General features: G+C 36.1%; 1 protein-coding gene across 2 annotated transcripts in view; it reads right to left on the reverse strand.

Moving 5' to 3' along the window:
* Positions 1–331: 331 nt before the first annotated feature.
* Positions 332–13,510, reverse strand: part of ARID4A (AT-rich interaction domain 4A) — a 59,244-nt gene continuing 46,065 nt past the window's right edge. For both annotated transcript variants that reach the window (XM_079912900.1, XM_079912899.1), the window contains 5 exons: positions 11,648–12,784; positions 11,260–11,364; positions 7,555–7,761; positions 6,779–6,925; positions 332–2,767 (listed from right to left, as the gene is read on the reverse strand). In XM_079912900.1, coding sequence (XP_079769026.1) covers positions 2,664–2,767; positions 6,779–6,925; positions 7,555–7,761; positions 11,260–11,364; positions 11,648–12,784 — 1,700 coding nt within the window. In that variant the 3' untranslated portion in view covers positions 332–2,663. The remainder of the gene's footprint in view (positions 2,768–6,778; positions 6,926–7,554; positions 7,762–11,259; positions 11,365–11,647; positions 12,785–13,510) is intronic.

Genomic DNA, 13,510 nt, shown 5'->3' on the forward strand with positions numbered 1-13,510 from the left:
AGGTCTCCTGAGCCTTAGCACAATGCCTGGCACATCAAAGATACCCAATAAATTTTTTATGATCAAAAATTCATAAATTTTTGATGACTGAATTCTAAAACATGTGGTTGACTATAGCTTCAAATGCTTTCACAATGTTGATAGCTATGTTATACTACAGGGCGTATAAGAAAGGTATATAAGCAAATTAACAGCATGATGCATAAAGATTGCCAATTAAAAGCAATTTCGTAGAAGACATAGCATATATGTGCTAGATACGAACATCTTTCTTAGTGAAGGGCAGGAAAACTAGAAATTTAACATAACCAATAATAAAAGCACACATGGAATATTAAAACAGAAATCTCCATAATCTTCAAATAACTTGACTTTATAGATAGCACCTTTCATTTTAGATACTAAAGAGTATATTTTTATTTTTTTAGTCATATGCAAGAGCTATCTACTCAAAATTTAGCTAATCTCAAAATATGGTCAATATCTGAATTTAATACCTAGTCAATATTCTTACAAATTTCAGTAACTTTCATAATCCTTTCCAGCCCCCCAAAATAAAAGGATTTTAAGTGTCCATATACCCATTCAATGAATTTATAATTTTACTCTCTGTAGCAAGATCCCAGTACATCATCACCAGATTTATATTGCTTAGAAAGGACAATATTCAAGCTGATACATCATTAAAATATCTAATGTATGAATCTAAAGTTGCCTCCTAGTTCCAACTGTATTTGAATGACACACTTTTAAAATTTTTATAATTAAGTACTAGAAATATTTAATTGTAGAGACTGAAGAATATATTGAATATGCTTTGTTTTATGAAGTCTGGTTTTCCAACTGTGAGTTATTGGCACTTAGGGGAAAAAAACAATCACTTAAATGAAAACTAAAAATATAAAGCCTATGTTTAAAACATGGCCTTTATTAATACTGCCCACTGAGCTCCATTTTTATTTTACATTGAAATACTTCTGCTTTGCAAAGAAAAGACAGAAAAGTGCATTTTACAAGAGTACTTTTTTGTTTTTAATTCTCTGCGAAAATGGAAGGAATCTGAATCACAAGTTCACAATGTGGTAAAATGAAATTAAGAAACAATGATTTCATTAATGCTATGCCATCACTAGTGTTTGGCTCTGACTCTGTTCTTGTAAATCAGATCCTGATATACAGTCTAGAGCATCTAGGTTATTACTCTACGCATATTAAACACAGGAAAGAAGGTTTAAAAAAAAACCCTTTCAATGTACAAACATGAATTTAAAAACTGATTTTAAAAAATCACCTTTTTACATAATGTATATGGCAAAACTGCTTTAAATACATGGTTTTGGAAGAATTATTTACAAAATGTATCAGTCTGTGAAACAATTCACAAACAAAGCATACATAATTGCTTTACTTAGTTGTTGCATCTCAACTTTGGGAGATATAAATTTATTCGGCAGTACAGCAAACATAAAAACTGTGACAAAATATCTTAAGGGCAACCAAAAATTTGATCCTCAAAACAGTTTAAGTACTAGGACTGCCAAAGTTTCTAAACAAGGACATACTTTAATGATCCAGATGCCCATTTATAGTTCTACACTGTTTGAAGGACTGAGACAGACTCCCTTCAGTACAGGCAAAGCCGCTGGATGCAACCTCCTGTAAAAGGGACAGCTGAGAGCTATTGTCATTCGAAGAGTGAATTAACCTAGAATTTTCTTTTTTTCAATTTTATTAATATTTTAAAAAATACATAAAAATACAACATCCAATGTCTGAATAAATATATTTAACAAGTTGCAAGATAATACCTTATTTTACACAAAATTTTCAGCTTTAGAAATCTTGTTAAATAACTTCATTGTTGTTATATATTTCATTTTTGTCTTTTTGTAACAAAATAAAAACTCTGAAATTACATAGAAAAAAGACAAAATATTTTTGTCAAGGGATAAGATAGTCCACTGAAAACTTATTCACAATTCCACTGTAAACATTAATAAACATTAAAATATTTGCATAATTGTGTGCTCAAAAATCCTATAAAAAGTGGAAGACTTATTACAACTGTAGTTTTCAGTCAACTACACTTCCTTTCACAATTTATTTTGTCCCATTTACACCTTAAACCTGGGCACACTGCTGAACATATACTTTGGCAGTTCTAAATAGCAAGTGCTTCCACAAAAAGAAAAAAAAAAAAAGAAAACCAACAACAACAATAAAAAAACACAACATAAACCCCCTAGTCACCAAGTGTTCAAATACATCTCAGTGAAAGTGCAGCAGTAACTATTTAGCTGGATATTTTGATGTTTATCATGTGCACTTGCTTGTCTATGATTTCTATAACACCTGAAAGCTTTATTATACAAATTCAAATTTGCTAAGTGCCCTTTTTCTATCTTCACAAAAAAACGAAAAAAAAAATTAAAAATTATGACAAATATGGCAGGCTGCCTAAACTTCAGTTATTAATCAGCTTATTTTTCTTGCAACAGAAAAAAAAAGAAAAGAGAAGGGAATAGATACAATCCAGCCTGGAAAAGTGTACAGGATATACTTAGCAATGTCAAACCAGTTGAGTGCTTTCTGTGGTTGTATTTCAGGGATTTGGGATTTATGTCCTTGGCAGCAAACTGCTGGGAAGGCAGAGAAAACATTTATCACCTGCATTCTACAGCAAGTACGTTCTGTGGGGGAGATGATGAGGAGGGACTCATTCCAGTGTCTGATGAAGCAGATGACATGGAGGCTCCTGCATGAGACACTGTAGGATCAAAGAAGCTACGTTAGACCCGACAACTATCACACAAAGATACCCAGCCACCGGCAAATCAAAAATAAATTTCTTAACATTATTCACTTCAATTATAGTCCTCTTAAATGGTGCATGAAGGAATAACAACATTTTGTCAGCAAAAATTTTGTTTGGTTCAATTGAGTGGAATCAGTCTCTCATCACTTAAGTAACTCAGTTCAAAAAAGGCACCAGAAAATGTAAAGACTAAAGAGATATAAAATCTTAAATCCCAGGCTTCCCTGGTGGCGCAGTGGTTGAGAGTCCGCCTGCCGATGCAGGGGACACGGGTTCGTGCCCCGGTCCGGGAAGATCCCACATGCCGCGGAGCGGCTGGGCCCGTGAGCCTGCGCGTCCGGAGCCTGTGCTCCGCAACGGGAGAGGCCACAACAGTGAAAGGCCCGCGTACCGCAAAAAAAAATAAAAATAAAAAAAAATCTTAAATCCCTACTTGAAACATCCCTGAAAGAAACTCACCTTGTCCCAAATCAGAAATGAGATCAACCTGAGATAAATTTTCACTATAGCAAATTCCTGCTTTATCTCTGGGTTATAGGACCATAAAAGAATTCACTTATCCTAGAGAATTTCTTTTAACCAGCTAAACATTGGCTTCCTATCTTTATCCTGTCCCAATATACCCGATGGACACAAAACTCTCATAAGCAAGAAGCAGTAATCTAAGTCAGGTATCAGAATCATGGGATCAGGATGGAAATGTGGGTGAGTGATTAGAAAAAGTCTTCAAATGACTTTAACAAAACTCTCCAGGAGCATGGAGCTTGGATTAAAGATCATTACTCTATACATCAGGTGCTCTGTCATTTTTTAGTTTTTACTTTTTTCTTTGCAGGGCCCTCCTATCTCCTGCTCATGTTTGCCCAGTTATTCCTATTTTACTTAAAGTCTTAACTTTTGTTTAAGTATACATTCCTCAATGTGTGTACTGCCAAAATGACATGTAACTCATTACTACAAATTCTAATATGTGTGCTAGAAGTCACTCAATGTTTCACTTTAATAACTCACTTCACACACACAAAATTAAGAAAACAAAAAAGGGAAGAAGACTATAAGAAAATCATCTTTTTAGTTGTCTGAACTTATATGACCTTTAGGAAACTCAAAGCCGTTGAAGGTTCTCTGAAGAAAAGCTCAATTTGTTAATTTGTTCTTCTTTCTGTGTTTAAAAATGCTGTAAAGACTTCTTGCTATTTACAGTTTTTAAAGAAAAGGACAGGGGCTTCCCTGGTGGCGCAGTGGTTGAGAGTCCGCCTGCCGATGCAAGGGACACGGGTTTGTGCCCCAGTCTGGGAAGATCCCACATGCCGCGGAGCGGCTAGGCCCGTGAGCCATGGCCACTGAGCCTGCGCATCCGGAGCCTATGCTCCACAACGGGAGAGGCCACAACAGAGAGAGGCCCGCGTACTGCCAAAAAAAAAAAAAAAAAGGAAGAAAAGGACAAACATGGAAGGTCGATCTCTTTCCTTTTGCTCCATCACATTTCCAGGAATTGAAAACTGCTGGACTTGGAGTAGATTCAAGACCACATATGACACAGGCCATTTTATTAGTATTTCATCCCCTAATTCTCTGCCATAGATAGAAAACTTCTCTCAAGATGGGCAAGCCTATCAGATAATTTACTGTTTTTTTTCTTAAAGGGACATCCCTCCTAGAGCCCTCCCCTCCTGTTCCATCCTATTCCTGAAATAGTTGCTTTGTAGGCCTGTTATGTAGTGATCATTCTAGGGCTTCCATGTGCCATCACCTTGAGATTTTCCTTACTGTTTTCCTATGTGGGATTCCTTGTTTGCTGGATGTCATGTTATCTTAATAGCTTGGCTTCTAGTTTTTAATGCCACCATTGAGAAATCTGACGTGAGAAATCTGATGCTGTTCTGAGACCCAGTTTTTTGTATATACCTTTATATGGTAAGCTTTTGGAACCTTACCTCTATCCACAGGGTTCTGAAATTTCATAATGTGCTTTGGTGTGATTTTTTCCTCCATTCTTTATAGAGGTCGCAGGGAGTCCTTTCAATTTTCTAACCCATCTCCTTCAGTTCTGGAAGTTTTTCTTATTTCTTTGATCACAACTTCCTCCTATGTTTATTCAGTGTTCTCTTTCTAGAAATCCTATGATTCAGAAGTTGGATGTCCCAGCCAGATCCTATATTTCTCTTAGTTATTCTCTCCTATTATCTTTTTGATATTTTACTGGGATTTCTTTAGCCTTGCTATCTTACCCTTCTATTTATTTTTTATTCCAAATATCATATTTTTAATTTTTAAGAGATGAATTCATTGATAGTATCATATTCTTGTTTCAAGACGGCAATATCTTTCCTGTAACTCTGTATATTAATTATAGTTTGTTGTTTTTATATGGCACATTGTCCAAGTTGCTTTTTTCTATTGAATATTTTGGTTTCTGTCTTTATGTAAAGGCTTTCCTCAAACATCTGGTCTTGTGGCTTCCATATTTAAGGGGGAGCATTAAAAAGCTAACTGGAGGCTATACATGAGGCCGCCGGGCTTTTAAATGTTGGGCAGTGCACACATAGTGATTTGTAAGGATTTTGCTTTTCCGTTCAGGAACCTCCAAATGCTGGTATCTATGTTAGATCACTTCCCTTGGGCTGACCAGTTTCTCCAGAGGAATCTTTCAATCTCCTTCCAGGAATGAGCATAAGCTTGGTTCCCAGCTTTCAGACAGACAAGAAGATGAGATCGTTGGTTGGAAAAGGGACAGAAGTCTCATCATTTAGTACTGGAAACTTTCACTCAAGCTCATTATTTTTGGTTTAGCACCTAACCCTCACCTTCAGCTATGGCTGGTGTCCCTGGGTCTTTCTATAAGCCTGTTGATCCCTCTCAGCCTCCAATAACTTAATCTCCTATTTTCTGCTGGAGTTAGGGGAAAAGGTAGTTTGCTTCAGAGGGTGGGATGAAAGGATCCAATTTCTCCTTCCTTTTTCAAACCATCTCCAATTTTCATCCTCACACCTCACACTGTCCTCAGAGCTTTTCTGGGGTGATGTAGTGTGAATTAGCTTGCTTCTCATTGTTTTGTCCCACTGGAAGGATAAACAAGCTTAGGTGTTTAGCATTCTGTCATCTGCTAGGACAGTTACAGTCCATCTGCTTCTCAGCTTCCAAAAGATATGCTGCTGACATTTCTTGTCTACCGTAGTCAGTCTGCTGTCCCATTCTCTCATCCTTGTGGGTATAGGGCTTTTAATTTTCTTTACTATTATTTTAGTGAGGCCTGGGCTTGGGGTAGATATGAGATGTCAATGTTTAACTAGAAGTCAATGCTATGCAGTTTTAAGGTTTAGTTCAGATGCTATTCTCTCCTCATGATTATTCCGAAGTCATCTCTCCTTCCACCAACTCCTGTTCTTGTTAATATCACTCTCAGGGCCCTCAACATACAGTTCCACTAGACGTTAAGACGTTGAGATCGAGGTCTGTATCTCATTCATCTCTGTACTTCCACCACCTGAAAGAGGGCCTGGCATATGGTATGTGTGCATTAATGTTGTAAAGCTGAACTATCTTATATAGTAGTTGCTTAGGAAATGACTTATGATCCCAACAAGATAACCTCCTAGAGGATAAGCCATATCCCTCTTCATTTTGATGAACCCCATAATGAAAAATATAGTGCCTGTTAATAGGCAGCCAATAAATGTTTGTTGAGCAGTGAGAGAAATTCAGAGGGAGTAAGCTCTTCTTAAGAACCCACCACATTTAGTAAAATCACACATTTTGTAAAACAGTTCATAGTCTCTTTCAAGAGTCTCATTCTGATTCAGTTGTTGGCTCACTTCAACAGTAGCAACAAAGAAGAAAACACTAGGAATCTAAAGATAACAATAAGTATATACTATATTAAAAAGTGGCAAACCTAAATCTTATAAAACGATAGGACATATATTTGAAAAACAGGGGGAAGAAAAATTATAATCAAATTACCTTCTCTGTCTTTCTTTTTTAATCTTTTTCTCCTCCTATCTATGGTTGCAACTTCAGACTTCAAAGACATGTAATACTTTCTGATTTCCTGTAGTTTTTCTTGGAGAAAAGAGATTCTCTCTGTACTGTTCATGTTATCTAATTCATCTAAAAGGGAAAAAAAGTTAATCTGGATTTAAAAATAATTCTATGAGAAAAAATGATGGCAGTTCTATCAAAAGTCCAATTCATAAATCAACAAATGCTTTAGTTTATTAAAACCTAACAGTACACTAAATAAGGCTCTATAAAAATGGAAGGCCTTAATTAAATTCATGAATAAGATTTCTATATATATCCCAAATATTCCACTAAACATGTATTACTTAATGATGTATTACTGAAATAATCAGAAAAGCACAAGGAAACATCAACATTCAGCAACTCTGATCTATAATTGTAGTTATTTATCCAAATAGTGTCTTTGTATTGATGTTTTCCTCATTTATTAGTTATTTCCAATTGTCAGTACAAGAAAGGGTGTTTAAGTTTCATCAATTTATATAAATCATACATGTCTCATTCCATAACTGGAGAGCTTTCTCCAATCAATATTTATCAAGTTAGTATTATAAAAAGACACAGATTTGTATTTAAGATAATAAATAGTGATTATTAATAAGACAACATTTAAGATACGTAAATAAATGAATTTGCTAATCATTACTCCTTATTTTGACATTTCAAAATATATACCACTTTGTAATATACATTCAAGTTTTCTGTAAGTTTCTTACTGAGTTGAAAACTCCACTTATATGTCCGAGGAGATGAATTCGGATGTTTTTCTTTCTGTTTATCTTTTTCTCCATCTTTGATGTGAGGGGATATTCTTGCAGGAGATCGTGCAAGCTTCTGTGGCTTAGATACACTAAGATGCTTTACTGGGGTACATTTACTTGAATTGTCTAGGACAGGAAGATCTTCACTATCACTGCTTTGTCCTATAATAAGAAAAAGTTGACTCAGGTTATAAATGATAAAAATCTCAAATATTAAAATGCAACGGACCCAGTAATTACACTTTTCGGTATCCTAAAGAAATAAATGCACAAATGTGCCAACTTTTATAACAATAAAAAGATAGAAGTAACCTAAATATCCACCAAAAGGGAAATGGCTAAGAATTATATATCAGTATTATTGAATACTGTGCTAAAGTTGTTAAAAAGAATAAGCTAGAGTTCCTAAGAACAAAAATGGCAAAATATCCAAAATACACTGTGAAATGATAAAGTTAAAAAACAGTAAGCACAGTATTGCCCCACTTATGTTTAAAACAAAACATAAAAACAACCCAAAAGGGGACCAACCCAAACTACACATGAACAAGCATAAAATACACATCCAACTTTTAACATATGTATAATATATAAAATGTGTCAGATATTTGTTTGCAAGTCTACATCCCTCCTCACCAAATGTGTATTTAAAGATGCTTTTCGTTTTCACTTAATAACAAATTAGAATTTTCTCTCAACTTTTTCTGCTTTTTTCCAAAGTCTACACCCTACTTCCATCCTATTCACTCTCAACAGCCAACCTTCCCTTCTACTGAAAAGGCAACGTTGAGGGTTACACACTCACTTTCCCAGCCCCTCCCCTACTGTATCTGTCCTTATCTCCCTTTTTGGGCCTCAAAAAGAGGAGACTGTTAATTCTGGGCAAACTAATCTCTTCAGCTATACTCTTGAAACCATTTATTCCCAGCTCCTCTGAAATATCCCAATGTCATTTTATCTTTCTTCTTTTTCCAGATGCTTCTTTAAGCATCTTTTTCCATGCCTAAAGCGTTCCTACCCTTAGAGAGGGAGGGAGGGAAGGCGAGGAAAGCCTCCCCCTTTAGCTGGCACCTCTTTCCTTCTCTTTAGGGTCAAATTTCATGAAAGAGAAATTCTTTGTCTTTCTTATTTCCATACTTTCTAATCATGTCTCCTTCCCATGCTCTTGTTAGGGCCCCAAACACTTACTATTCACCAAATTCAATGAATATATTTTAATCCTACTTGAATATTCTATTGCATTTGAAACGTCTTTCTTATTCAAACCAACTAGTGTTTACTGATTTTCATTTATCTCTAATCTGCTTCTACTCTGCTATTCCTGGCCCATTTAAAGGGATATGCCACATAATTCCACTTCTGGTTCTTTTTCTTCTCATTTTACAACTCTCCCATAGCAGCTTTATCATCTTGTAATCCTTCAACAACTATCTTCTAAAAACAGACTTTCTTCGAAGCTCCAGAGCTTTATTTTCCTAATACGCGGTATCTCTAAAAGCAACATTCCCTAAATTACTCTTCCAACAGCCTGCTGCTACTCCTATATGCTATATGTCAGTTAACCAGTTCCTCATATCTAACTAATAATAATTGAGTACTAGTGATTTTATGTCCCAATTCTCTTAATTCATTCCTTCTTTCACTGCCTTAGTTAAGCCAAAGATTCTTTCCAAAAGGAAAAACTGATCATCTCCTTTTTTTTTCCTTTTTAATCTTTTTAACTTTTTGAGACAATCTTCAAACTTACAAAAAAGAGAAGAACAATTACCAAAGAATGTTTTTCTGCCATTTGAGGATAAGTTGCCCTGCCATATTTGAATACTTTAGTGTTCTCTTCTTACAAATAAGAACATTCTCCCTGTATTAGTTATCTTCTAATTAGCCCAAAACTTAGCAGTTTAAAACTACAAATGTTTAGTATCTCACACGGTTTCAGAGGGTTGGAATCTGGGAACAGCTTGGCTGTGTGGTCCAGCTCAGGGAATCTTATGAGGTTGCAGTCAAGCATTTAGCCAAGATTCTGGTCTCTGAAGACTTGACTGGAGCTGGAGGATATGCTCCAAGATGGCTCACTCACATGGCTGTTAGTGAGTTTTGGGAGGCCTCAGTTCCTTGCTGGCTGTTGGCAGGATATGCTCAGTTCCTCACCACGTGGGCCTCTCCATACACTGCTTGAGTGACCTCACACCATGGCAGCTAACTTCCCCCAGAGCAAGTGATCCAAGGGAGAGCAGGAAGGAATTTGCAATGCCTTTTATGACCTATTCTCTGAAGACATATTCCATCACGTCCACTTTATTAGTTAGAAGTGAGTCACTAAATTCAGCCCACACTCAAGAGGAAGGGATTAGGCTTGCCTCTTGAAGGGAAACGTATCAACACATTTGTGGATATGTTTTAAAAACCACCACGCTCCTAAAGAACCATAATACAACCATCAAAATCAGGAAATTAACACAGATATATTACTATCATCTAATCCTCAGATCCCACACAAGTATCTCTACTTGACCTGATAATGTTCTTTACAGCAATAGGATCCAGGTGAGAATTATATACTGCATTTAATTATCACACCTCCTAAGTCTCCTTTAATCTGGAACGGTTCCTCTTTCTTTGACTTTCATAACCTTGACAATTTTTAAAATCATAGGCCAGTCATTTTATAGAACATCCTTCAGTTTGAATTTGTTGATGGGTCCTCATGGTTACAGTCAGGTTATACATCTTTGACAGGAATATTACAGATGTGCAGCTATGTTCTTCTTATTGCGTCCTGTCAGGTGGTACATTTCACTTTGTCCCATTACTGGTGGTGTTCACTTCATTTGACTAAGGTGATGTCTGCCTAGCTCAGCCACTGTAAAGTTCTCATTTTCCCTTTGTAATTCCTGCTGTCTTTTTAGTCTCATCTCCCATCACTCTTTCTCTATACTCTAGACCTGTCTTGTCCAGCCACTAGCCATATCTGGTTATTGAGGACTTGAAATATGGCTCAAAGGTTTTTCTTTGAAATGCCTTTTATCTTAAATAAATTATATGCCCCTTCCTTGAAATATGTATCTACTGTAATCTAGAATTTCCCTTTCAGACTTGTATGAAGGCATGCTTTGGAGGTAAAATTTTCATTTGTTAAAATCAACCATGTTTATTTCTATTTACTATATTCTACAACTTAATTTTACTCCTTATTGTACAGAAATCTGTTTTTCATGTAATCTATTCTTACTGGTTTACTAATTTTCCTGTTTGTTTTAGTAAGAATTTTATTTCCCCGTATTTCAAACTTACTGTGTTACTATTTAAAAGTCAGTTTTTCTAGATGAAAGGAGAACATTCCATTCAGAAATGTAAACTTAATCTTCTTTTATTACCAGAGCAAATGTTATTTTTCTTTTGTTCAAGATTCCCAAATGTATTCCTCTAATATTAAACTGCTTTACATAAGAAATACAAATGAAGTAAGCATAAAAAATAACCACAGCTATCCCAGCTCTAAATAAAATTGACAAGCACCTTCAGATTAAAAACTAATGGAAAAATTGCTACTTTTCAGAACATAATAAACCAAATTGAGTTTTAAGCTGACACAAATGATCAAGCCAACAAACTGCTGAAAGTACTAACACCATACTAAAGCCAGCATTGAAAAGTACCAACCTGCTCCATTCTTTTCATTTTTGGCTACAGCACTTGTTCGCTTTGGGGTTCGCTTCTGCTTTTTGGCCAATAATCCACTAGTTCCATCACTTGGCCTTTTCTGACCTGAAGTAAGTGAAAAGAGAGATATAGAAAAAAAAAAAATCAAGAGCAAGAACATTCATTCACCTATTTACTCTACACGAATTTCCACGTGTATGTTAAAAAGAAAAAAAAGGAGGGGAGGGAGGGAGAGAGGAAAGAAAGAAGGAAGGAAGGAAGGAAGGAAGGAAGGAAGGAGGGAAGGAGGGAGGGAGGGTACTTAACAGATCATTAGTTCCTAAAACTCTTGGCTCACTAGTTTTTGGTTTTAATATAACGGTTGATTTTCTCCCTAGGAAGTCCTTACCCTTCTCTCTGCTCTCTCTTTCTTGAACAATTATACTACAGGTACCAGAGGCAACGCTGGCTTCAAATCCATTTGCTGATTCCCTCTCACAGAGACCTTCTTGAGATTCTTCAGCAATACTATCGACCTCAATGGTTACATCACTCTCACTTTTTATACTTCGAGACTCATCTTGGCTGAGAGTAAGTGGTGAAGCCACTGAAAAGTTATGCTGTACTGCAGGAGGTAGGGCAGGTGGAATAGAAACAAGAGAGTTACATTCAGAGCTTTCAACTACTACATCCTCAGTACTGGTCTTATCCTTTTCATCCAAATCGTCCAAATCTACTTCATGGCAAACCAAGGTTTCCGGCCCAATCAGAGGCATTGCATCCTCTTCTTCTTTTAGCGGAGTATTTACAGTTTCTTCAGCTGGACTATCAAATTTTTCTTTAGTCAATTCTTGAATGCATTGGTTTGGCTCTGCTATTAATGATGGCATTCCTTCATTTTCTATTTCAAAGTGTTGTTCAAAATTTAAGTTTTTCATTCCGTCAGATGCAACACAATCACTGGTCCTCTCTTGAGAAATACTATTTGTCATTTCCATTCCATTCTCCATTCTTACTTTTTTCTCTGGTGATGACTGTCCCAGTATTTTCCGTTTCAACTTTTTTTCTTTTGCACACTGGTCAATTTCATCTTCTGTAGCAGAAGAAAAGTTTTTATTGTCTAATGAAGAAAATTCTATACTCTGAGCTTCTATATGAGGTTCAGTTCCTGCTTCATCCTGGCTAAATGATGAAATCTTTATAATTTCTAAAGAAAGATCTTTTGTCTTGCTTCGTCTTCCCTTTCCTTTAGGAGATTTTTCTGCCTCTTTCTTAACTTCTTCTACTTGTTCCACTTTATTTCCAAAAATCTGTACTATTTGTTCATTCTCTCCAACTTCTAACTTCAAGGTTTCTAAAGGCTGCATTTGAGTCCTATCATTTTCTTTTAATATATGTGCAGCAATCTTTGGATTTTCTTCATCTAGTTTATCATCACTTAAACTTTCATTTTTTTCTAATTCTTCTTTAATATCAGGAGAAAGTTCTTCATTCATCAAATTCTTTTCTAAAAGGTCTTCTGTTTCACTATCAGATGAACAGGAGTCTGCAAGAGGAAATACTGTGTTACAAAGGTTTCTATCTTAATTACCAATGCAATTTTATAATAAAAATTCTGCCAAAGACAAAACTCTTTATCAAGTACCTCTGAATACCTCCTTGTAGAAATTTCTTATGTAAAATAAATCAGGACTTCCCTGGTGACACAATGGTTAAGAATCTGCCTGCCAATGCAGAGGACACGGGTTCAAGCCCTGGCCCGGAAAGATCCCACATGCCACAGAGCAACTAAGCCTGTGCACCACAACTACTGAGCCTGTGCTCTAGAGCCCACACGCCACAACTACTGAGCCCGCACGCCGCAACTACTGAAGCCTGCGCACCTAGAGCCTGCGCTCCGCAACAAGAGAAGCCACCACAATGAGAAGCCCACGCAGCAAAATGAAGAGTAGCCCCCGCTTACCACAACTAGAGACAGCCCACACGCAGCAACGAAGACCCAACGCAGCCAAAGATAAATAAATAAATTAAAAAAAAATAAATCATACATTTGTGCCAAAATGGGGGAGGGGAGACCTCAAATTCCATGTGAAAATACATTGCATAGAAAATATTACTGTCTCAATTCCATAAAAGAGCTATTTTGCAATTTTTACTAGTATCGTATTTAGGCTACAGTAACCCCTAGAAAAAGCAAAGGACTAGTACTGAGATATGAAGTTAATATGTTAAGTGGTTTGATCTGAGATCTAGAAGGTACTGATTAATAAAT

This window comes from Stenella coeruleoalba (assembly GCF_951394435.1).
Source record: "Stenella coeruleoalba genome assembly, chromosome: 2".
Lineage (NCBI taxonomy): Eukaryota > Metazoa > Chordata > Mammalia > Artiodactyla > Delphinidae > Stenella > Stenella coeruleoalba.